This window comes from Telopea speciosissima, chromosome 1 (assembly GCF_018873765.1).
Source record: "Telopea speciosissima isolate NSW1024214 ecotype Mountain lineage chromosome 1, Tspe_v1, whole genome shotgun sequence".
NCBI classification, from domain to species: Eukaryota; Viridiplantae; Streptophyta; class Magnoliopsida; order Proteales; family Proteaceae; genus Telopea; species Telopea speciosissima.
This window is the reverse complement of record NC_057916.1, coordinates 23,155,811-23,179,560: the sequence shown is the minus strand read 5'-3', so window position 1 is coordinate 23,179,560 and position 23,750 is coordinate 23,155,811. Positions and strand designations below refer to the sequence as shown.

The window sequence follows — 23,750 nt, the reverse complement described above, 5'->3', positions numbered from 1 at the left end:
TAGTTCAAGAACAAAGACTGGATTTTCGGCGGGAGGTGAAATTTTCATCTTTCTAATGCTGGGGTTTTTCTTAAAACTAAAAATTTCATAAATTTTAATATGGTAAAACACTGCTAAAAACCAAATTAATAGCAGTTTCTAATAGAATATTCCACCAGCATCCAACACATAATCTTCACACCAGCAGTCCATATCAGCACCCAAATAACTATTTACATGAACAGTAACTCGGGTATTGTTCATGTGAATAGTAACTTTTTTTTTTTTTTTGGGGAAGTCTGTTTTGTCTTGTTCTTCATGCTTCTTTCTGGGCTGGGGCTGCCTTAGGTGATGCTCCATCGAACCAACAAAAACTTGCCACATCATCTGACCACGCTGCCTCTCATAATAGTCGAATCCCACAACCTTGCTGGGCTGGTTTTGGAGCTTGTTCTTGCGGGTACATGTGGACTTGTTCTACATCATTTACCATATGCAATTTTTAGATTTGAGAAAAACCCTAGCATTAGAAAGTTGAAAATTGCACTGACCGCCGAAAATCCAGTTTTTGTTCTTGAACTGGGGGGTTGACTTTTTATCCTTTTAGAATTTGATTTTTGAACTATTTTTATTGGATTCAGATAGGGGGTATTTGCTTATTTATAAATAATATCTTAAGTAAATGGTTTTACAAGTGATATTTGGCATAAATAAGTGTCTGTCCTGGTTTTCAGCCAATGTCCAAGAACAATATACACTATCAATCTTGGGTCAAAAACCACAAGTACCATTTTGAATGTTTTTTTTGGTGAAAATAGTTCATGCATTGTGTTTAGAATGTAAAAAATAGGCTGTAAACTAAGAATCAGATAAAAAAAGCACTTCTGGGCCTCGAAACCACCAACTCGAGTTGGCTGGGAAAAAATCACAGGTTTTGACTATATCTCGGTTTCTGGCCAGTTGAAACCTGGTCGAAACCCGAGTTTAAGAACCTTGAATGTTATTCACAATGGTTTCTTGCATGGAAGGACTTGAAACTGGCCTGATAATATCAAATAGGTTAAGGGTTTCGTCGTCAAAGACATGGACCAATGTCGAAATTTCTGTGATATAGCATGGTTTTGACATGAAGCGAAATGGAATCCTATGCGAAACATAGGAAAGTTTAATTCAATGAAATTTTGACTCATTTTGGTGAAATTTCGAGCTCACCTCTTTTTGCCTGAGAGCTCTAGAACTACTAGAAAACCTCAAATTTTTGGCAAAATTTTTTACTTTTTTGCTGAATATGTGCTTGGTGGACAACTATGGAGCATCCACTTCAACATTTGGGTGGATGTAAAGCATCATTTGGCCAAATTTTCCCAAATAAAAAATTTCACTTATAAGGATGCTGTGATGGACTTTGAGGGATTCCTCAGGTAGAGAATGACATGGTTGTCATATGTCATAGACTCTGAATCCAAACTACCACTTTTTTTTTTCTCCTTCAAATTTGATGATTCAAACATCATTAAGTAGGTAATCCGTGAAGTTTGAGGGCAAAATTCCAGGTTTTGGCCCCCGAAATGGACCAAATTTTTGTGGGATTTTGACCATTTTCCTGAAACATTTCGGTTTCGGTAGGGGTCGAAATCCCAATGAAATTCAAAATTTAAAACCTTTATCAAAGGGAGAAAGGGAAGCTCTACACTTGCTGGTTTTGAATGGTAGCAATATTGTTATTCAACAAGTGGTCTAGTCAAAGCATAATAACAAACTATGATTGACGGTGGTCTGTATATTAAAAGTAAATTAAACTCCCTTGGTAATCCAGGTGATGCAGTTAGTCCTTTTTTTTTGGTGAATAAAAAAATTCATTACCAAAACCCCAAAGGGGAAAAGAAAAGTGGGGGGGGGGGGGGGAAGGGGGAACTATACAAAGTCTCAAGCCCCAGGAGGGGCCAGAAGACTGCAAAAAGGAAACAACTAGACCCCAAGAAACAACAATATGCTTGTTCCTTGGGGAGTCAATAATAGAACCGTGAGGGAGCATATGAAGTCTGGACCTGACGTCGAAGAAAATGGCTTTCCAAATCTTGTCAATAGAACGGGAATTGGATGTCCATCTTCGAAGATTTCGCTCCATCCAAATGTGCGAAATAGCGGCCCCAAACACCAACTTGTCAGCATTGTCACAGATAGAATTGCCTGATGGAGAGTAAGGCTTTCTTCCAAATAGTGGAGGTAAAGGGGCAAGTGAAGAAGAGGTGATTGACGTCCTCTATGCCATTCCAACAAAGGATACAGGAAGTGGAGACTTGGATGTGGCGGTGAAGGAGAAATGATTGGGTGGGGAGGAAAGGTTGAAGCTATGGCGGGGAATGTGGCATTTGAACCAAACGAGTTTATGCCAGGGGATAATAGGGCCATGGTGCTTGACAAAGTCCCAAGCAGAGCTGAAACTGAAGAGACCATTAGTAATGCAGATCCAGGGTTCAAAAGACCCAAATCGTATTGCTTGTGAGCCCACTAAAACATGCAATAGCCAAATAGTAAGGAATTATGGCAATTCTGTAAATATGTGGAAGTTTATATTTCCAATAGCAGAATTGTAAAATAAACAGAAGAGTGTAATTTAATGGCAGTATCGTACTTAAGGGGGTTTCTCAAAAAGGGTAAACTTGGAACAAAACAAAATAAAAGGATGAGATAATAAAGAATGAAGAGGCAATTTTGGAAATTAGAGGATTAAGACTTTAAAGCAAAACGAACGAAGGTTCTATTCAACCTTTGACTAAAACAGAACCAGCGATAGGGAAGGATCTCTTGCGACTGATCCAATCTCTCACCAAGGACTCCAATTCATGTAAGGATTTAGGATTAGAACCCCAACACCTGAATCTCTTGAAGGGAACCAATATTAGATCAAATAATTAATCTCAATATTAATAGAAAATCTTTGAAACTGAGCCAGGCAGTGAAAGCCGTTTCAGCCTTGGTTACAGATACAGTCCTTACAGTAGAAGGACTTGTCGGGAGTAAAGAAACTAGGATTTGGGTTGCCTTAGGGTTGCTGCATTCAATTGAAATATGAGAGGAAAAGAGAGAGGGAATAAAGATCGATGTCCTGCAAAGAGTGCTACTGGTATCATTAGGGCAGAAAAGTAACTCGAAAAGAAAAGAAATAAGAAGGAAGAAGGAAATATCAGGGATGGGAGAGAGAAATAGGGAAAAGAGGTCGCACAACCTGATTTGCACCAATCTGGTAACAAAACCCAAACTTTTCATTCATTCAAATCTGAAAAAATAAATTGAGAAACTCCTAATCCAAATAATCCTAATCCTTAATTAAAACTCAAACGGGACTCTAACTTGGACTCTAAACTGAATTGAACTTGGACTCAAACTCTTTTAATGCTTAGCCGACTAACACTAAAAGTAAAACTAAAATTACAAGATAAACCCAATGAATAAATCTAAAATAAATAAATAATTAAATATCCTATTAAACCTAAAAAACCCAATTGGGCCTGGTTCATCTTTACATGGATACCCAAATGGGTTTGGGTCGGTCCAAGGCAGTGCACCTGCATCAATTAGGGGAGGGGATCCAAATGACCTTGTCCGAGTGGGAGTGATGGGGGGGAGCGAGGCCCAGACCTGGGTGTCAAGGTGGGAAGGGGAGGGGGGGGGGAACCAAGAGCCGTGGGATATGATGGTGGAGAGCAAGGCAAGTTTAAGAATGCCAATAGAGTAGACCGAGCGGGCACATAATGCTGTGTATAGGACTCCTAAGGGGTGGGATTGAGCCAGAGGGAGGTGGAGGTCCCATCAGCGATCACAGAGGAGGTAGCTTTGAGGGCTAAGGGCGGAGAAGGAGGGTTTTGCACCGGACTCAAGATGGGTCAGCAGGAGGAGGAGCTGTTCGAATGGAGTCTTTTTTGAGAGGGTAGGAGTAGACGTAATTAACCCAGATGGAGTCATGCTTTAGTAAAGATTTTCCAAATTAACTTGAGGATTCCCACAATGTTATAATCTTGGATCCTACAAAGACCAAGACTTCCTTCAGATTTGGGTAGATTGATGGTTGCCCAACGGATCGGGTGGAGGAATTTGGAAGATTCTCTTCCTTTCTAGAGAAAGGCGCAAAAAAGAGATTACATGGATTTAGTGCTGGGTTTAGGGAGCCCATAGATGCCATACCAGTAGATGTATGGGGATTGAAGAACAGATCTAAACAACTCAATCCTGCCAGCATGGCAAAAGAGTTTGCCTTTTCAGAGCTGAAGCCTTTTACGGATAAGGTCCAACATAGGGGCGCAATGATGATTAGTCAGCCTGGCAGGAATAAGAGGAAGACCAAGGTATTTGACAGGAAGGGAACCCAGGGAGAATCTCGTCAGGCGAAGGAGAGTGTCCTTATCAGCTTCAGAGACGCCCGAGAGGAAGATATGGGATTTCAAAAAGTTGATATGAAGACCCGAGAGTCTTTTAAAAAGCTATAAGGAGGACATAATGGAGGAAATAGAAGAAGGGGAGGCCTTGAAAAAGATCATGAGATCATCAACAAAGGCAAGATGGGTAGGCTTAAGGGCCTTACACTTAGGAATGGGGGAGATGAGGAGTTGATCAGTTTTTGACTGTATACTCCTAGAGAGGACCTCAAGGGCAAGAGGGAAGAGGAAAGGGGATAGAGGGCATCCTTGGCGGATTCCAATTTTGGAAGGGAAAAACCTAGTAGGGGAGCCAGTAATGATGACCGAAAAGAAAGGGGAGGAGATGCAAGAGTGGATCCAACGAACAAAGACCGGGGGGGGGACATTTGAATCATGACATCACAAATGGAAGTCCCATCGCAGGGAGTCGAATGCTTTGTGGATGTCGATTTTCATGAGGGCAGCGGGGGAGTGAGATTTACGATCAAAGCCCCTGACAATTTCTGAACAAAGGAGGATATTATCAGCTATGCTTCTGCCGGAAATGAAGGTCGATTGGTTAGGGCTAACTAAGGACCGGACCACTAGTTGAAGCCTAAGCAAAAAGATACGTATCGGTATTATCGTATCGGTACCGACTAATACTGATACGATAAGATACGGACCAATACTTTGAACCATGATCATGTTTCCACGTTTCTCTCGCAGGTTACTGAAAAATCTTTTATTGATTTGACGTTGCTAGATATTTACTCTTTTATTGTCTTTTTTATGGCTTTGCTGCTTTCTGCGGGGCAGGCAATATCTTTAACTTCAAGGTACTATTTTCTTGCAGCTATGGGCATTACAAGAAAATGCGTGAGTTGATCGACAAGAATGAAGGTGGATTGGAAGCATTTTCTCGTGGGTATGAAAAGTTTGGATTCCATCGAAGGTATTACTTTTCCTCCTTCCCACCCAGTGAAATGGCTGGGCATTTATTCCCCTTGGGTTGATTCCTACAGATAATATAATTCTTATTTTTTAATTGTTTTTCTCTATACATAGAAGAATCTTTTTAACATATTTTTCTGTGATGTACATCATTGTCAGGTATATGTAAATTGTGTTTCCAGTAGCAATGTTGCCACTAATGTACTGTTGCCATAGCTAATTATGGTTTAATTTCTGATGGATTAAATAATATTGCTTGTAGAAGACAATTCTCTAGCTGCAATTTAATATCATTGCCTTTGGCTCAGGAATCTGCAACTACAACCAATCTAAATGTTTACAGTTATCTTCTCTCTCCCCCCTTTTTTTCCCCCTTGTCATTGAACTTTTTGTGTAGTCTTCTTCATGCTTCAGATTTGTATTTTCAATGAGTGGAGCAACTTGTGTATGCTTGTGTGGTTGTGTAAAACAAACACCATCTTAGCCTCGGGTTCTATTAGTGATCTGTCACCTTCTTTAAGACAGTTGTATTCAGCACACCAATGCACTTGTGGGGGCTTACTCTCTACCAATTCTCCTTGAGAGAATGGGTTGGGGTTGAATTTCTTTTAAACCGTTCATGGTTCCAATACTGATGCAATAGGGAGGAATTTTTAGGAGAATCGCGATAATATTTGTTTATGTGTGAGTCTGTTGATTGTCTGTAGGGATTTAACATTATTACATGTGTGGGAGAGGACCAGTGGTAGACGGGAGAAGGCATGAAACTGTTTGCAGTTTCTTTTGACCAAAACGAACATGTGAAGTCAATGCTAAAGGTATCTCAGTTGGTATAACAACAACTCACCACTGCAGTTAGTCAGTTTCTTTATCTCAAGTGAAACAGGCCGGGGGGGGGGGGGGGGGGGGGGGGGGGGGGGGGGGGGGGGGGGGGGGGGGGGGGGGGGGGGGGGGGGGGGGGGGGGGGGGGGGGGGGGGGGGGGGGGGGGGGGGGGGGGGGGGGGGGGGGGGGGGGGGGGGGGGGGGGGGGGGGGGGGGGGGGGGGGGGGGGGGGGGGGGGGGGGGGGGGGGGGGGGGGGGGGGGGGGGGGGGGGGGGGGGGGGGGGGGGGGGGGGGGGGGGGGGGGGGGGGGGGGGGGGGGGGGGGGGGGGGGGGGGGGGGGGGGGGGGGGGGGGGGGGGGGGGGGGGGGGGGGGGGGGGGGGGGGGCCCGGGAAGGGGGGGTGGGGGGGGGGAGAGGGGGGGAGGAGGAAGAGGCGGACGGGGGAGGGGGGGGGAGGAGGGAGAGGGCGTGCTATTTCCAGGAAGCTATGTGCTATGCATGTTTGAATCATAAGTGACTAAATTCTTTTCCAAGTGCCACCTAGATCAAAACTAATCTACTTTTAAATTTGAGAATAGGTGGTTAGAATCTGAAGAGTTTTTGTGAGTGTTGTGTGACGGTGGAATTCTTTCTGGGCCCTAGAAAGTCCAATGCTTAAGCCTAAAATTTCAGCTTTTGAAAGGGAATATTAGGAAGAGGAACAGAGAAGCTTTTGGCTGTGTTGGCAAGAAGATTAGATTTGAAGGCAAAATTTAAGGAATCGTTTCTATTGAGGAGGATATGGATCATAATTGGTGTGGTTCAGAATTCAGAGGTCTAGAATAGAATCTAGGAACGCAGGCTGGATCCACACTCTAAACCAGGATTAGACTTGTCAGAATGAAGAATCTTAAAAGTTTGCAGAAATCTCAACTTTAGTGCAATTTAAGAAAATTAGTTTTTCCAGGTAATTACGAAATACTACACAGGCTGTACTTAAGATAAGAGTAAATAATTCTGGAATTTCAGGAACAAGGAAAAATAGATGGGATGTGGCTCTTTAAAATTCAGTCAAATAGGGATGTGGCTTTACGAACAGAATCACCCAAGCCTACTTAGCAGTCTGAAACCAGAAAATATTAAATTAATGTAACCTGAGATGACAAGATGGGCTGTTGGCAGAGAACTCAGAAAAACATGGCAAGCAACTTAGATGGAGAATTAGGTGATGATAATTGATAAGCCAGTGATCAATGATTGGAATGAAGAGATTTCAATGACAAATACTTTGTCATTAAGTATATATTCAATAAGATTATTACCAGATAAGCAGTTATGCAAAACTTTGTTTCAGAAATTTAACCGGAAAACAGGCATGCACCTCTGACAGGGAAAAGGGAGAATAGCAGGAAGAATAAAGAAGAGGATGAAAATAAACAAAGCGTAGAAGGGTGGATTCTTACCTGATGAGAAAAGAGAGACTCAGATCTGAATTGAACAGATAGAAGGAGGAGGTTTCATTGGCAATAACACTCAAACACTATGTTGATCAAACTTGGGGAAAAAATACAAAATTCTTTCATCAATTTTTTTTTCTAATTCTGAAGGAGGGTTAACATGTTTGTTATTTTTTTATTGAAACCAAAGTATTAGACTATTAAAGAAGAGGAGAGAGAAGATACAAAAAAAGGTCACTGCCATGGCATAGGAAAGCAGACCAACAACAGCGACACGCATGTCAACAAGCTAAACTCAGCCCAGACAACCAGAAAAACGAGAAAAGGAGAAAGAGAAGAATAAAAGAGGAAGAAAGAAGAGAAGAAAACAGAAAAATTATACCATGAAATTAAATCTTCCTGCATCTAAACATGATTTTTCTCACCTCTCCATGCATGCTTATGTAATTTTGGATCACCATGTCTCTAATCAGATGGGTCATTATCAACAATCATGAATTTCTGCTGGCTAAATATAATTTTCCCAAGGAGGAGGGGGCTGCGGCACATATGTTTCTCAAATGTGAAATTGCTCCAGTTATGTGGAATTACTACTTGGGACCTTTCAGTGATAATTGGAAAGTACCTGTGGAATAGATAATTTTCTCTGCTTGGCCAATTTGTTGCTTTATGCCCAAGAGATTTGTGCTTTCGAAATTTATCATTTTTTCCAGCACTTGGGGTCCATGGAAAGAATGTAACACGAGACGGTTGATGATAAAGGCCAGAGCTATGTGCAGAATTGGTTTGGCATTGGAGCTCTTTTGATTTAGTGTTTTTGGTTTGGGAGAGTTTGTGGGGTCTAGTAGATTGGACCTGGTGTTGGATTAGGATGTATAATTGAAGCCTCTCTTTTTGGTTTTATATGTGTTCTCACATCTTTTTGTATTTGTCTGTGGAGGATACACTGCTTATACCTTTTCATCTACCTATTGTTGAGTGGGTGCCTCATATGGGCTCCAGATTATTCTTTTGTTGCTCCACCAAAAGTAATGGCAAATAGGAATTTCTTTTGATGGAATCATGTAGTATAGTTGTGGCTTGTGGGCATATTCACACCATCTAGCCCTATCGCACCAGTCATCCTCTCAAATTCAGATCCTTTCTCTCTCTCTCTCTCCACATCAACCTTAAACCTACTCAACACCTTTTCTCGGGTTGTCATAATGCCTTCCTCTGTGCATGTTCATAGTGTTTTTGAAAAATTTTTAATGCTATATGTTTTTGAATTGACTTGGGTTCTTACTTCTATTATAAAAAAAAGAGTGTCCCAGTGCACACTGCTGTAGGGTCTGGGAGGGGCAAATGTATGCAGCCTTACCCCCTGCTTCGCAGGAGAGGCTGTTTCCAATTTTGAACCCACAACCAATAAGTTGCAATAGCGCAACTTAACCGTTGTGCCAATGTTCTCCCACTTCTTATTTCTATTATGTGTCCCATATTTAAGTTCGATGATGTTCCCCCAAAGGGCCTCTTGCTTCGGATCCACTTCTGTTTAAAAGCTTCATTTGTGTTCCTGTCATCTCATAAGCGATGCCCCCTGCACTCTTGATTAGGGTTGTTTACCTCCCTAGAGGGTGTCTCTCTTTTCTATGACACCAACTATCCCCTCATTAGTCTTTCGAAGTATGAGTGGATCTCAAAGGTGCTCCAAATCGGTAAGCCAAATATAGAAGCACATCTCTGAAAAATGTCCTTGTCTTCCCCAGCTGTAAAATAGAGTTTCACCAAGTGTCTAGACGTCCTTAAAAACCTTGAGAGTGCATCCAATATCAGAGGTTTATTCAATGGAAGGGTCTCAAAAGACGAATGTGTAGTCAGCATATTGAAAATGGTTAATATTTGGGCAAATCTTCTTTCACCTTATAACCCTCCATAGAACCTGCCTTGAAAGTCTTGTAGACAGCTTGCTCAAGGCATCAACTAGAATAATGAACATTGGGGGTGGGGGTTTAGGTGCGAGGGGGTCGCTGTGCATTGAACTCTTGTACTTTTGAAGTATAGATCCGGGGATTCATTCTCCAAAATCAGCAAAACAAGTTTTAGAGATGCTCTCACTTGTCCATTTTCTGCACTTCGGATCACAGACCATAAACTTCATAATCTCTCCTAAGGACTCCTAAGGAGTACCTTCCACATGGTCAATTTTTTTTAGATCTGTTTGGTGCCCCATATCCTTTCACCCTTATCTCAAGGTGGAATCAACACATAAACAGGTGGTATGGACTCCGTCGAGAATATGACAGCCCTTAATAAAGACACCTTGATCGACACATATTACATTATCACAGCTTTCAGCCACTATGCTGCTTCTTTCCAGCTGCCTTATATGTGATTGAGACAAGACGAACATGTCATTGAGCTACTCCACCCCCTCTCTTTTTGGTAGCATTGGGATGAAAGTTGAGGTAGAAGCCCCATTTCAATTAGTATGTAGCCCATTGAATATGGCCTTCAGTTCTTCTTTGATGGTGTCCTGACATATCTTCTAAAAGGTTATTGTGAAGCCAAATGGGGCTTGGAGTGTATCATCCTTTGTGCTTCAATATTAATGCACCTCATCCTCCTCAAAGACCTCCTCAAGCCATGATCCATCTACTGGATTGATTCTACCTAACTTAAGAATCTTGTGTCATTGCAGCCTCTACCAAGCTCAGTATACAACTTTTGATTGAGCAACAAACTTGATGTATCCAACTCTATCTTTGCTACCTCTTTATGGTCTTCATGGTCTTCATGGTGCAACAGCTTGATAAACTCTACAGTATTTTCTTATTATCTTTGATTATTACTATGATGACAATTATTGTTAGATCAAGTTGCATTCCATTTGTGAGCTCCGTTTTTTTTTAAATTGATTTTGTGAGCTCATTTGTTTCCTTGTGTCTGATTTCTTGTTAATCAAACTTTTATTTCAGTGGCACTGGCTGTGTCAATTGAGAAAATTAATTTTCATATTCCTTCTTGTTTGGTTTTTCAGCTCCACAGGTATAACTTATAGAGAGTGGGCACCTGGTGCTAAGGTTTGTCTTTCTTGATTATCTGACTGTAATGCATTATTTTCTTCTAAAATTATTTTGTGTGGAACTTATCGCTTGTTCATTTTCTCTAACTATTCCTTGGTAAGTCGCTAAGTAATATTACCAGCCTACCAACATGGAATTGTGAGCGCCAGTTTAATTTGTATTTTTTTTCCAAACACCTGCTGGTGCAAGTTGTCTTATGCATGTAAAAAAATTGATGCCCATTGTGCTATTTGGTTTCAAAAGGGATCACATAGAGCTGACTGCTGAGCTAGATGGTTGAAGATTAAAGTGAAGCTGTGATGGGCCTAATGGCCTGTTTGAAGTTGTTGTAATCAGTTACAATTTAATTAGCCTTATGGTTGGATTGAAACTAGGAAAAGTGAGATCTATCCAAAAAAAAAAAAAAAAAAAAAGAAAAGAAAAGAAAAAGAAAAGGGAAGGTGAGAGGATCCTATATGGCTAATTGGCTGTATGTGATGACTGTACATTTGATTAGACTTCTTAAAGCTGGTCCAGAGTCCACCAAGCAAATGTTCATTGTAATCAAATTTCAAGCTTTGACTGTTTTGACCTAAACATTGTGTTGAGAATATGACTAATGGCTTGTGACTTTATGATCACAGCCCCTCTTTATTTATAATGATAGTAGGAACATTCTAGAATAGGTACAAGGACTGAAATACCCCTATGACAAAAATACCCTTGAACCCATATTACAACACTCCCCCTCTAATGTAGTCCTAGATAGACAAAGGATCTACTAGGAGCCAAGTAACCAGGATCTTTCAAACTGCTGGCCGATTGGACAGGTTTGAGGATTTAGATCAAATTTAGGGTTTGGTCAAGGGTAATGGGGGTAATTCTTATTTGGTAATGCTAGGTAGGTTTAGGAGAGTGTAATGAACTAGGATTAGTGAGAATTTAAAAATCAGAAAATTAGGGTTTCGGGTTTTGGGATAGATGGGATTGGAGAGTTTTAGGGTTTAGAGTAAGAGTTTTGGGCAGGGGTTAGGATTGAGCTTCCCTAATGGTGAGGGGAAGATTTGAACCAAATTTGGACAGAATCTGACGGTGGGAATGAGCTATGGGTATTTTAGGGTTTTAGGGCTTTGATAGGAGTTGAGGGGGATTAGGGTTTTGATGGGAGAATGGGGCAGAGCTAGGATCGAGTGTAGGGATTACTATGGGGGTGTTGTGGTTGAAATTTGAATGAATTCTAATGGTGGAATATGGCTGGACAGATTGAAGATGAGCTAGGGTTTAGTGGATCGATTAAGATTAATGGGGATCGATGGGCTTAGGTTAGAGGATTAGGAGAAGAAGGATGATTGCTGAAACAGTAAGCTACTTGCTTGAATAGCAGATCTTCAATGGCTGCAGCTTGAAGACAAATAACAGATCCTCCCGGTCTACAAGACGCAAGGAGTCAACTGGCGATCCACTAGTCCCTTCACCTTGATATGACTCACAAGGCCACATTCAACAGAGCAGGGCAGCAGCAGCAGTGGCAGCAAGCAAGAGTTTTTTTTTATTAATCAAATTCGTGTTCAATGTTTGCCCCCCTTACAACCTCATATAAAAGACTCAAAATTAGACTCCTACATTAAAAAGGAAAGGCCTAACCCAAACCTTAACCTATTAGGTAACTTAAACTGACTAAGAAACTGAAATAGACTCAAAATAGAGTCCTAATCCAGCCCAACTAAACAATTAAAAGAAAAACTACAAAAATCACTTGAATTGAACGACTAGTTCAAACCAGTTTTGGACCGGTTCAATTTAAAACTTAAAAAACATTAACATAAAACTAAGTATAGGACTAAACTATCTAATCCTGTATGCAACCTAATTACTCATAATTCAGTTGTCATTTAAAAAAAAATTCTAGGATTCTGTTAATTTTCTTTTTCTGACATTATGTCTAGAAGTTATAGGGATACTTCATAAGTAACATCGATACGTGCTATTATACCTAATGACAGTTACTTTTTAACATCTTCACATTGTTTCTTAGTGTATCCATTTGTCTATCATGTTACTGTAAGGAAATTGTTTTGAACATACTATTTAATGTTGGCACTACATATCTCAAATATGCTTTACTGCCGTCTGACATTTCTGTACTGTATTCAGGGGGCGGCATTGATAGGAGATTTCAACAATTGGAATCCCAATGCAGATGTTATGACCCGGGTATGTAAAACATACTTAGTTTTATTTATCTTTATAGGTGAAGAATTTCATGATTCCTTGGAGGTTAAATTTTCCATGGTTCTAAGAATTATTGAACTTACTTTGTTGCTTTTTAATATTGTACTTCTAATTTTTTTAGCTAGCTGTGTGGTATCTTTTATTTTTTTTTCATAATAAACAAACCTGTTTGGTCTCTCCTTTTCTGCCCCCTCGTGCTTCTGAGTTCTGAATGCAGATATGATATTGTCTTGTCATTTGATTGTATCATTTATATTTTCCTGCTATTAGCCTATTACAATGAATTGATTCTCTCATATAGACATGCTAGGCTTGAAATTGGTAAGACAGAATGGTGTACATAACACTGTAAAGAAGATGGGTAGAATTGTGGAAGTTACATTCTTTTTTGTTTTTAAATGTAGTCTATTGCAACACCCCCCTACACACCAATATCATATATATATATATATGGTATATGGTTTGGTGTTGATGTGGAAATTGACTAATTCTGAATACTTGCTTTTCCGAATGTTCACTTTTCAAATTTTGTTCTTTAATAATCAATGTTCTATCCAAGCATAACACGGTTATGTCTTATTGTTTTACTATAGCGACAAATATAGCACAATCACTACTTACCAATGTGGACAATGGCCTCTACCTAAGTACGGCACTTAGGAGTTAGCTTGGAGCAACTGTTGTTGCTACTAAACTTTGCAGCATTTTGGATATTTTTGAATTTTTATTCTTATCTACATAGAAAGCAGAAACACTGTTTTTGTGTACATGTTTCTGCTTCTGAAACAAGACTGCATTTTTCTGGTGCATCTGATGGGCGGCTTTTGAAACCAAAAAAACAGAATGTGACATTTTTTGGAGAGCATCAAAGTTGTTTTTGCTTTTCCTTTTCCCCTGTTAGATTGCATTTCAAGGCCATGCATAGGACCCTTACCAGTGTGGAGGACAGTGATGCAGATCAAAGAAGGAACAGAAGGAAATAGCTATTAATAGGACACCCCAGCAGCTCCTATTGATATGACACTGCTGCTTTAGTGTTCTATCTGATTGTGATCAAGGTTTAAAATCTCGTTTCATTTCGGTGTTTCGGTTTGACTGAAATATCCGAAATACTCGAAATTTCGAGTCTTCGACCGAAATTTGGTATTTTTCCTGCAAGGTTTCGGTTGGTCATAGGCCAAATTAAGGCCTGAAATTTCATGGAAACCCTATTTTAAGCTACATAAACACATGTAAATGTTCAAATTGCAAAAAATAGTCACCCAAACTGGTGTTTTGGATTTGCACCATTGATTGGTAGTATACGGTCGAATCCTAATGTATAACTTAGTTAATTACATATACACACTGTTTAAGACTTTAAGTACTAGAGGACATAATAATTAATAAGCAATTTAAACAAGTACATTCTCTGCCTAGCATAAAGTAAATGCCTCATAAGTCATAATGTTAAGTACATAATTTGGATGACATCAATATATTCTCCCAATACAAGTCAACTAGTCAAGTGACTCAAGTGTCTACTAAGTACTAATAATAATTATTGCGTCATCCAAGATCGATCCCACTTATACTCCGATGGAGCCGACGTGCATTGTCCTCTGACTATAGGACATATGAATGCCACATCATAGTCTGGGAGATGAAACAAATATAGTCCTCCACAGTTGCCATGTAAATTGCATTATCGACATGCTGAAGGTAACCTATCCTAGGATATGTTAGGAATCTTCAATAATGTGTTTCCCAAATGATTTCGGCATTGATGCGGCAAAAATTCGAAGAAGAAATCACAAAACAGCAAAAACAAGTGAGAGCAAAAACCAGAGTCTGGAGAGCTCTCGGTTGAAATTTTGATCGAGAGTAACAAGACTTTGAACTTTTATACTTGACTTTTGTAACGTCTGGCCGAAATTTCGGCGAGATGTTACAAACAGTCGAAATTTCAACCGAAATTTTGTATTTTTTCAATTCGAGGTTACATTTCATTTTGAGTCAACTGAAATACTCGAAATATTCGAAATTTCGACCGAAACGAAACGAGATTTTGAACTATGATTGTGATACTTTAGTATTCTATCATGTTTGGATACTTTAGTGCTTCTTTAGTGTTCTATCCAGGTGGGGCATTTCAAATCTGTTGGGATACTTAGTAAGTTAGTAGTTGTCTTCTATTTCACTTGTGTTATTTATATTTTATCTTAGTTGTATTAGGTGGATGTTATATTTTCACCTTATCTCATTGTCTAGTGGCAGTCTTTTAGTAGGTTATGGGACTTCTTATGGCTGGTCATTGGGATGTCTTATCCTATTGAACTGCTGTTTTTTTTATTAGTTATTTTTGGATAAGCTTATCTATAATTAGTCCCTATACTACCTACTTGGGTTTGCTCACATTATAAATAGATGTGAAGTTCATAGGCCTCCCCGATTGATTTGAGCAATACATCAGTTCAGTATTTTCTGAAATAGCTGTGAATTTAGTGGTTGCTTGGTGGTTCCCAAGTGAGTCTTTGGTGGCTTCCTGGCCTGGACTTTGGTGGATTCCTGGTCTGTTTACCTTCTTTATTTCTCTGTTCTATTCATTCCAAACAACAGGTCAGAATGCTCTAACCTTTTAGTACCTGTGGCATCTCTGCATTTCTTGCAAGTTTTGTTTATATTCTGTTTCAATCTCTCTCTAATTGCTTATCTGCTTTAGCTCAAAATTAATGTCAGTTTGTGTCATATTACTCTGTGAAATTCTGTTCTCAGATCTGGAATTCTCTGATCGATTGATACTGTTCTGGAGCTGCCACTCACATTCCTATTAGCTCTAGAACGCTACTAAATCTTCCAATTCTGTTATCATATTTGGCTCAAATTCTGTAGGCCGAATCTGCTATTAGCATTCAGAGGAGAGGACTGTCTTGTAGGTTGGATGGATGGCCAGGGATTCCAATCGGATCAGCCGATCTGGCCCAATATCTGCCAATCTGTTAATAGTATGGGCTAGATTGGCGAGATCAATGACCGGTGATCCCAATACGGATCGGCCAATATGTCTGGTATGCATCACCCCTTTCTTTGTCAACTCATCAGCGATTTCAGTTTCATCCATTGAAAGACAAGGTTCATCTGAGAAATTAAGTGTTGAATGGGTCTTCTAAGCTGTGCATGGTTCCAGAATTCCTCTAACGTGCATAGTTGTCAAGGCGTCAAGGCAATTTTTTTTTGATGGGCGCCTTGGTCACCTAGGCAGCACCTTGTTGGTGTTGCCTTAGTTTTTGACCCCCCTCAACTGCCTTGGTTCACCTAAACCCCATGACAACTATGCTAATGAATTTTTCCTCGTCCAAGCAATAACATTTTCTGAAGCTTCTTCCACCCCATATTTCTTAGCAGCAATCAATTCAGTTCTTGTACAATTGCCTTCTCCAACTGGACCAAAAAGGATGCTGAAAACCTAAAGTTGAGTATAATACTCCTATCGGGCTTTGTTGGATTTGTTTTCTACTAATGTTGTTCAGGGAGCCCATAGAGGAGGGCACTGTATGAAGGGTGCCAGCAGCGCAGCTAATAAGGGCCTTGGCTGGTTGTGGCCTGGTCTTGGAATCAAATCTCAATTTCACTTCTTTCCTTGCCTCCCCATTAGACCCCTCAAAAAAAGGGCATTGTATTGTATCTTTATTCTGTAGTAACCCCCCCCCCCCACATAGAGGAGGGCACTGTATGTATTGTTCCTAGAGATTTAATCTGGCACATGTTAGGGATGAGAAGTGTTTCAAGTAAATATGTTGACATAATTAAAGATATGTATGGGGGTGTGGTGACTAGTGTAAGAATCGTGGGGGGTCAAGGGAGTGAATTCCCAATTACAATTGGGTTACATCAAGGATCATCTTTAAGCCCTTATTTGTTTGTGCTTATCATGGATGAGTTAACTAGAGGGATCCAAGATGAGGTTCCTTGGTCCATGTTTTTTGCCGATGATATTGTTTTGGTGGATGAAACAAAAGTATGAATTAACGCCAAGCTGGAGTTATGGAGATCAACCTAGGAATCAAAAGGTTTTAAGAGAAGTAGAACAAAGATGGAGTATATGGTGTGTAACTTTTGTAACTCCAGGATAGATAATGAGGGGTTGAAATTTGATGAGAGGGAGATTATGCAAAGTGATTATTTTAGGTACCTGGAATCAATCATCAGTAAGGATGGTGATATAGAAGATGTTTTACAGAGAATTAAAGTAGGATGGATGAAGTGGAGAGGTGCTTCTGAAGTGTTGTGTGCTCGACGGATTCCTTTAAAGCTTAAAGAAAAATTTTATAGGACAGTCATATGACTGGCTATGATGTATGGTGCGGAATGTTGGGCAGTCAAGAAGCATCATATGGATAAGCTAAGTGTAGTGGAGACTGGAGATGAGGATGTTGAGATGGATGTGTGGCAAAGCTAGAAAGGATGAAATAAGGAATGATCATAATCATATTAGGACTTATTTGGGAGTTGCACCGATTCAAGATAAGCTTCGAGAAAGTCGTCTGGGGTGGCACAGCCATGTGCAACGGAGGTCTTTGGATGCTACAGTTCGGAGGAGTAACTTGATTCAGATTGATTGTGCTAAAAGAGCTAGGGGCAGACTTAAAATGACCCTGGGAGAAGTGGTGAGGAAAGACATGCATAGCTTAGGTTTTTCTTCAAGTATGACCTTGAATAGAGCTGATTGGAGGGCAAAGATCCATGAAGCTGATCGCATTTAGTTAGAATATTGCTGAGTTGTTGCTGTTATGATCTTTTCTAGTTACCATTTTTAATAATCTTTTGTCTTTGCAAGGATCCTTGTAGCCCACCCCATTTAGTTGGGATAAGGCTGAGTTGTTGTTGTTTTATTGTATCTTTTCTAATATTTTCCCTTAATAAAGTTTCGGTTGTTCAATAGAAAAGAATGAAGTATTAAGCCATGATTAATCCTGATTTTTTTTTCTCAGCACCAAAATTTATGTTTTATTAAAAGCTAAAGTAAAAAGAGGTGTACATCATCTCCAAAAACTGTACGTTGATTGAGAAAAGAAGACACCTTGAGTTAGCCAGTGTAGTTAGTATTATGCATTAAAAAAGCGTAACATTTTAGGAGTGTGTTGATAGACATTGTGTGGCCCTTACTTAATAGATCGAGCTTTTGGAATAAGAGGTTGTAACATGGTATCAGAGTCAAGAGCTTGGGTGTTCGATCCTTGGTAAGTGCGAGGGGATTGTGAAATGTGTTGTTGTGCCCCCTTGGTGCCATGTGATGGTGTCACTTGCAGAGCTGTGTGTGGGCCTACACGTGTGGTGGGTGTAGTTGTGTTGATATACGTTATCGTGACATTTACCTAATAGCTCGAGCTTTTGGGATAAGCGATTGTAATATTGGCGAAGTGTAGAGATTATTTGGATAATTGGACAAGGGTATTTTTCTTTAACTATGATGTACTTTTTATAGTGCAATGAACCATTTTATTTAGGGAATGATGAGGGTTTATCTGGTCTCTCATATAACGTTGCAGATATTGCATGATACCTTTGATGTCCTTAGTTTGATAATTATCAGGTCTTCAGCAGATCTTAATGTTTTTGTCTCATATATCTGGTACGCATGGGACTTTCTGTTCCTAGGGAGTGCTTGGGCTTTGGCTATTGGTTCAGCCATGTATAAGTCATTACAATCATAGTTACTACTTTTGACAACATGATAGCTGATGTAACCTGTGTTCAGAATGAATTTGGTGTCTGGGAGATCTTTCTGCCAAACAATGCTGATGGTTCACCTCCAATTTGTCATGGCTCTCAAGTAAAGGTAATTTGCCCTGATGTATAATAGAAGTTGCTTCTGATTCTTACTTTCTGAATTTCAAATTCATAATATCTTTTCCCCATAGATCAGAAGATTCCTTTTCTTTCACTTATTGTTTTATAAATTGTTTAGTGTTGTTACTTAGTAAACTTGATGATGCACTGGGATCTGACTTCTAGTAATCATTTTGTATGTTTTTCTTTATTTTGGAACACAGTGTAAATAAATTAATAAAGCAGAGAGGCAAGCACTGAAAATTTGGCAATCCCAAGAAGCATCAGTACTTTAGCCTTGTGTACCACAATTACTGTCACCAATCATTTCATTAGTATGTTCTGTGCTGTTGGAAGTGGTTGCTGGACATTAGCGAATGCTTCAGTTTTGTAGCTTAGGACATAATTATTAACCATCACTTTTGTGATGTCTGGATCATTTGTGCCACCTGTAAATACGTAATCAATCTTATGTATTGTATTGGGAAAATTGCCTTATCTACTAGATAAGAAAGTTAATTACAAAACAAGTACGTTTGACTTTGTTTTACACTTACTTTCGTGTAAAACTTCTTGTTTTGTAATTCTTTTTCTTATCTAGTAGATCTAGAAATTGTCCCTATTTTATTTTAGGTAACCCGTCCTATAATTACTCTGCTGGGATCATGTAGTTGAAGACATAACTCTTTAATTCCTCTCATCCTTTTTGCACATATAAAAAGAGCAACCCAGTGCACGAGGTGCCCACTACTGCTGGGTCTGGGAGGGGCAAATGTACGCAGCCTTACCCCCTGCTACGCAGGAGAGGCTGTTTCCAAGTTTTGAATCTGCAACCAATCGGCTGCAATAGCACAACTTATCCTTTGTGCACATATCTGCCGGTCAATGGGTAAATTCTGTAAATTGTATTATGTTATGCTTGTCCCCCTGGTGTATTTATCCTGCTTCTATGAAACTGGCTCTGGAATCTTGTTTAGGATACGTTCGTGTTTCGGAACATGTTTGCATTTAAATATTTTAGCCCAACTATTCTTTGTATCCTATTATTAATCCCGACAGATGTGATTTCAACAGTACAGGCTGCCTGCACTAAAGCTTTTGTGATCTTGTAATTATAGATTCGCATGGATACTCCATCTGGTATCAAAGATTCAATTCCTGCTTGGATCAAGTTCTCTGTACAAGCACCAGGTGAAATTCCGTACGATGGCATATACTATGATCCTCCTGAAGAGGTATGTTTTTGCCAATTTCACTATTCCCACTACTATTGCAAAAGAAAAAAAAAGGTTCCTGAAATGATTGATTAACTTATTCTACAAAGGATCCCTCTTTTATTTGCTGGTACTTTTTTTTTTTTTTCTTCCTTAAATTGCATCTTTATTTGTTTATTAAGACTGATGTTCATGTTTTGACAGGAAAAGTATGTTTTTAAACATCCTCAACCGAAGAGACCTAAATCACTTCGGATATATGAATCACATGTTGGAATGAGTAGCACGGTGTGCATTCCTCCTTTTCCCTATTGAACATTTTCTTTTTTTGCTTTATTTTTTTGGTTTAATTATTATGTAGATCTAACCCTCAAGCCCTAGAAATGGAACTCAAGGGTAGGGATCTGCTCGTGGATCTCTAACAAAGAGGATTAAAAATCAAAACTAAAGAGGGGAGTATAACAAGAAGTCCAGAGCTGGAAAATCAGATAAAGGGAACTAATGTAAGACTAAATTAAGGTTAATTTAGCCCCAAGTATACCCACAAATCCAAAATAGAAACAAAGACAGAATTAGAAGGTTTAGGAAATTAAGCCAAACCAGCCATGTGAATGCAACCCAACTTGGATCGAGTGTAGTAGTAAGTGAGGGGAGCCTATGATCCAAATTTCATCCAATTCTGATGGTTGGATGCTGAGATATGGAAATAACTCCAAAATAGAAGGTTATGGAATATCTCACAAACCAGCACTGTATTTGGCTCCCAATGAAGGTCGAATGTAAACCTTGATGGTGAGAAGCTTTGCTGCAAGTTTGGTTCAGTTCTGATGGACAGAATTGGAGATGGAAGTTGAGAAAGAAAATAGAAGGTTAGTGGTGTAGGGCAATCCAGCCAGCAGAATAAGCCAGAATTGGGATCGAGTGGAGGGGTAGGTGGTGTGGTTCTGTGCTCCAAAACCCAGCAGATTCTGGTGGACTGGTGGGATATGGAGTTGTGGAACTCAGGAATGACAGCAACAATTCCACTTGCAGTAGCAGCCGCAGCCTCAATCGAATGGGAGAAAGAGCAGCAGCAACTTTGGCTGTGTTTGGTGCAAGGTTCTAAAACTCGGGTTTCGACCAGCCAGAAACTGAGATATGGTTGAAATTGGTTGAAACCTGTGATTTTTTCCCAGCCAACTCGAGCTGGTGGTTTCAAGGCTAAGAAATGTTTTTTTTTATCATATTTTTTGTATAGAGCCTATTTTTTACATTCTAAACACAATGCATGAACTATTTTCACAAAAAAAAAAAAAAAAACCCAAATGGTACTTGATGTTTTTGACCCAAGTTTACTAGTGTACGCACAGTGTATTGAGAATCATAGTTGTCAAGACAGACACTTATTTATGCGAACTATCATTTAAGTAAGTGTATATGTTAGCTTTATTTTGATAGCTTTCCAACAAATCCAAGATTGCTTAAATCTGGTTTATATTGAAGGAGTTATGTTCCGGTCAAAGTTAATTTGGTGTGTGCGCGAATGCTTTCAAAATGATTTTAAATGAAAATAATTTTTTAGACATCAAAACAAATGAATTTTTAACCGCACTTTTGGTTTTTAGCAATGTTTTACCATATTAAGATTTATGAAATTTATAGATTTGAGAAAAACCCCAGCATTAGAAAGTTGAAAATTTCACCTATCGCCAAAAATCCAGTTTTTGTTCTTGAATTGGGGGAGGGGGGGTTGACTTTTTATCCTTTTGGAATTTTATTTTGTAACTATTTTTATTGGATTCAAATTTTGCTTATTTATGAATAATATCTTAAATGATATTAGGCATAATTGTCTGTCTTGGTTTTTGGCGTAAATAACTGTCTGTCCTAGTTTCGAGCCTGGTTTCCTCAAGTTTAGATGGGCATGAGTGTCGAAACCTGCGAAATATGGGTTGTTTCAGTCGAAAACTGTCAAAACTGGTCGAAACCAGTGACTTTTTAAAATCCACCCACATCTTGTTTCGGTTTCTTGCGAAACTGAGATATCTCGGTGGTATCGTCAGGCTTTGACCGAGTTCTCTTTCCATGGTTTGGAGATTGGTAGCAGCCTTCAGTTGATCTTCACAGCAATGGAATTGTGCAGCAGAGAACAACAACATAAATGGTCGATTGCATAGAAGAGAGGATAAGAGAAGAAGGGGGATAATAGGATTTGGCTCTCATGGCCAGGCTCCTAACAGTCCTTCATGCCACAGCCATTGGACAAGAGAATCTTTTGCTTCAAAGCAATTTTTTCATTCAACTAATCTTCATTTCGATTTTCATGACAGAGAAGGGCTTAGGGTTGAGACTTGAGGGTTAGCAGAGGTACTCCCACCCCGAATCTTAGCAAAAAAAGGGAAGGAGATGAGGGAGATCGACCTCAAACTTGAGGGCTGCCAGTACCACCCAGAACAGAGTAAGGTTTGGTTCAGCAACGTCGATGGCAACAGAAATATATAAAAGAGTAACAATAGAGTAAATAAGGGAAGAAAAGAATAAGGAGAAAGTGATGAACAAGTAGGAAGAACACCAGTCAACAGCAGCACTCTACATGACGTGATATGGTTGATCCTTATAGACCACTTGATACATCTCTGAGAAAATATATAACTAGATCAATGACTCAAAGCACTTACCAAGAGCTCTTGTAAGGCATTGTAATCAATTTTGTTTTGGCAAAATCAATTTGATTCTTGTTTCTACTGGCAAAAACAACTCTAGTAGTGTTGATTTCATCATCATTTGGTAATTAAACAATCTGCAATCAAGGATCAAAACCATTTTTGCGCAAGAATAGTTTTCTATCATAACTTTGAATTTTTTGCTCAAATATTGATTTTTGGTATCATTTTTTTACAATGGAGCACTAGGTTAGTGAAAAACAAACTTAATGATTCCATCAAACTAGTTTTTTTTTTTTTTTAATGCAATGGGGTGTGTATCTAAATGGCTAAACCCTAAATCTTCCCCAAACTGAAAATGACTTTTTTTTTTTTTTTGTGGTATTTGTACAAGTAAGAAACTTCATCCTTCATACATAATCTATTAAATGCACTTGTCTCATCGTACTTTGTTCTCTTTATACATGATATATTGTACATATTACTTATCTATAGTGTTTTATGCTTCAAAACTGTATTTCATATGTATCCTAAATACTTATATGTGTATCTTTACTGTATTTTGCATCTCTCCGATACGATATGATGTCTTAAAATCACCTTTCTGATACGATACCCGATACCAATACTTTAAACCTTGCTAATATGACTCTATTAGACTGAATACAGTCAAACACTAAACCAATACCGACATAACAAAGGAAATAGACTCCCCTCACGGTACAATATTTAACAAATTGAAAGCCTGTTTTGTCATTAAAGATAGCCCATTTTGCATTCTCAGGAGATTCTTGCTAGTTCTTAACCATTATATATGATCTTTACCCTTAATATGATGTTTCAATATCATCATTTTTTATATGCAGGAGCCTGTGATCAACACATATGCCAATTTTAGAGATGATGTACTCCCACGCATTAAAAGGCTTGGATACAATGCAGTTCAGATTATGGCTATTCAAGAGCATTCATATTATGCTAGTTTTGGGTATGCTTTCTTTAATATGCTTTATGCATGTATGCACATTTGAATTCTAAAGCACTATAGAAAGAATAGAGAGGATTGACTGAGTACATCTAATGTTTACTCTGTCTCTCTGTTCGCCACCTTTTCTGGCCTCATTTTAGATTTCATGTACCTTTGTGTTGGTGGTACTAATTCAATTCTTGTCATTTTTTTGTCCGAATGGTGGCTGTTGACCTACTTTTATTTTCATCTATTG

The 23,750-nt window shown here is 39.2% G+C and overlaps 1 protein-coding gene across 3 annotated transcripts in view; it reads left to right on the top strand.

Annotated features, from left to right (window-relative positions):
* LOC122642412 (1,4-alpha-glucan-branching enzyme 2-2, chloroplastic/amyloplastic-like) overlaps positions 1 to 23,750 on the top strand; it is a 71,500-nt gene that overhangs the window by 3,867 nt on the left and 43,883 nt on the right. For 2 of the 3 annotated variants that reach the window (XM_043835871.1, XM_043835889.1), the window contains 7 exons: positions 5,233 to 5,331; positions 10,607 to 10,649; positions 12,786 to 12,845; positions 18,601 to 18,681; positions 19,790 to 19,906; positions 20,090 to 20,173; positions 23,394 to 23,515. In XM_043835871.1, the coding sequence (XP_043691806.1) occupies positions 5,233 to 5,331; positions 10,607 to 10,649; positions 12,786 to 12,845; positions 18,601 to 18,681; positions 19,790 to 19,906; positions 20,090 to 20,173; positions 23,394 to 23,515 (606 nt within the window). Of the gene's footprint in view, positions 1 to 5,232; positions 5,332 to 10,606; positions 10,650 to 12,785; positions 12,846 to 18,596; positions 18,682 to 19,789; positions 19,907 to 20,089; positions 20,174 to 23,393; positions 23,516 to 23,750 lie in introns of all 3 variants that reach the window. The other variant, XM_043835880.1, reaches the window with a different exon arrangement.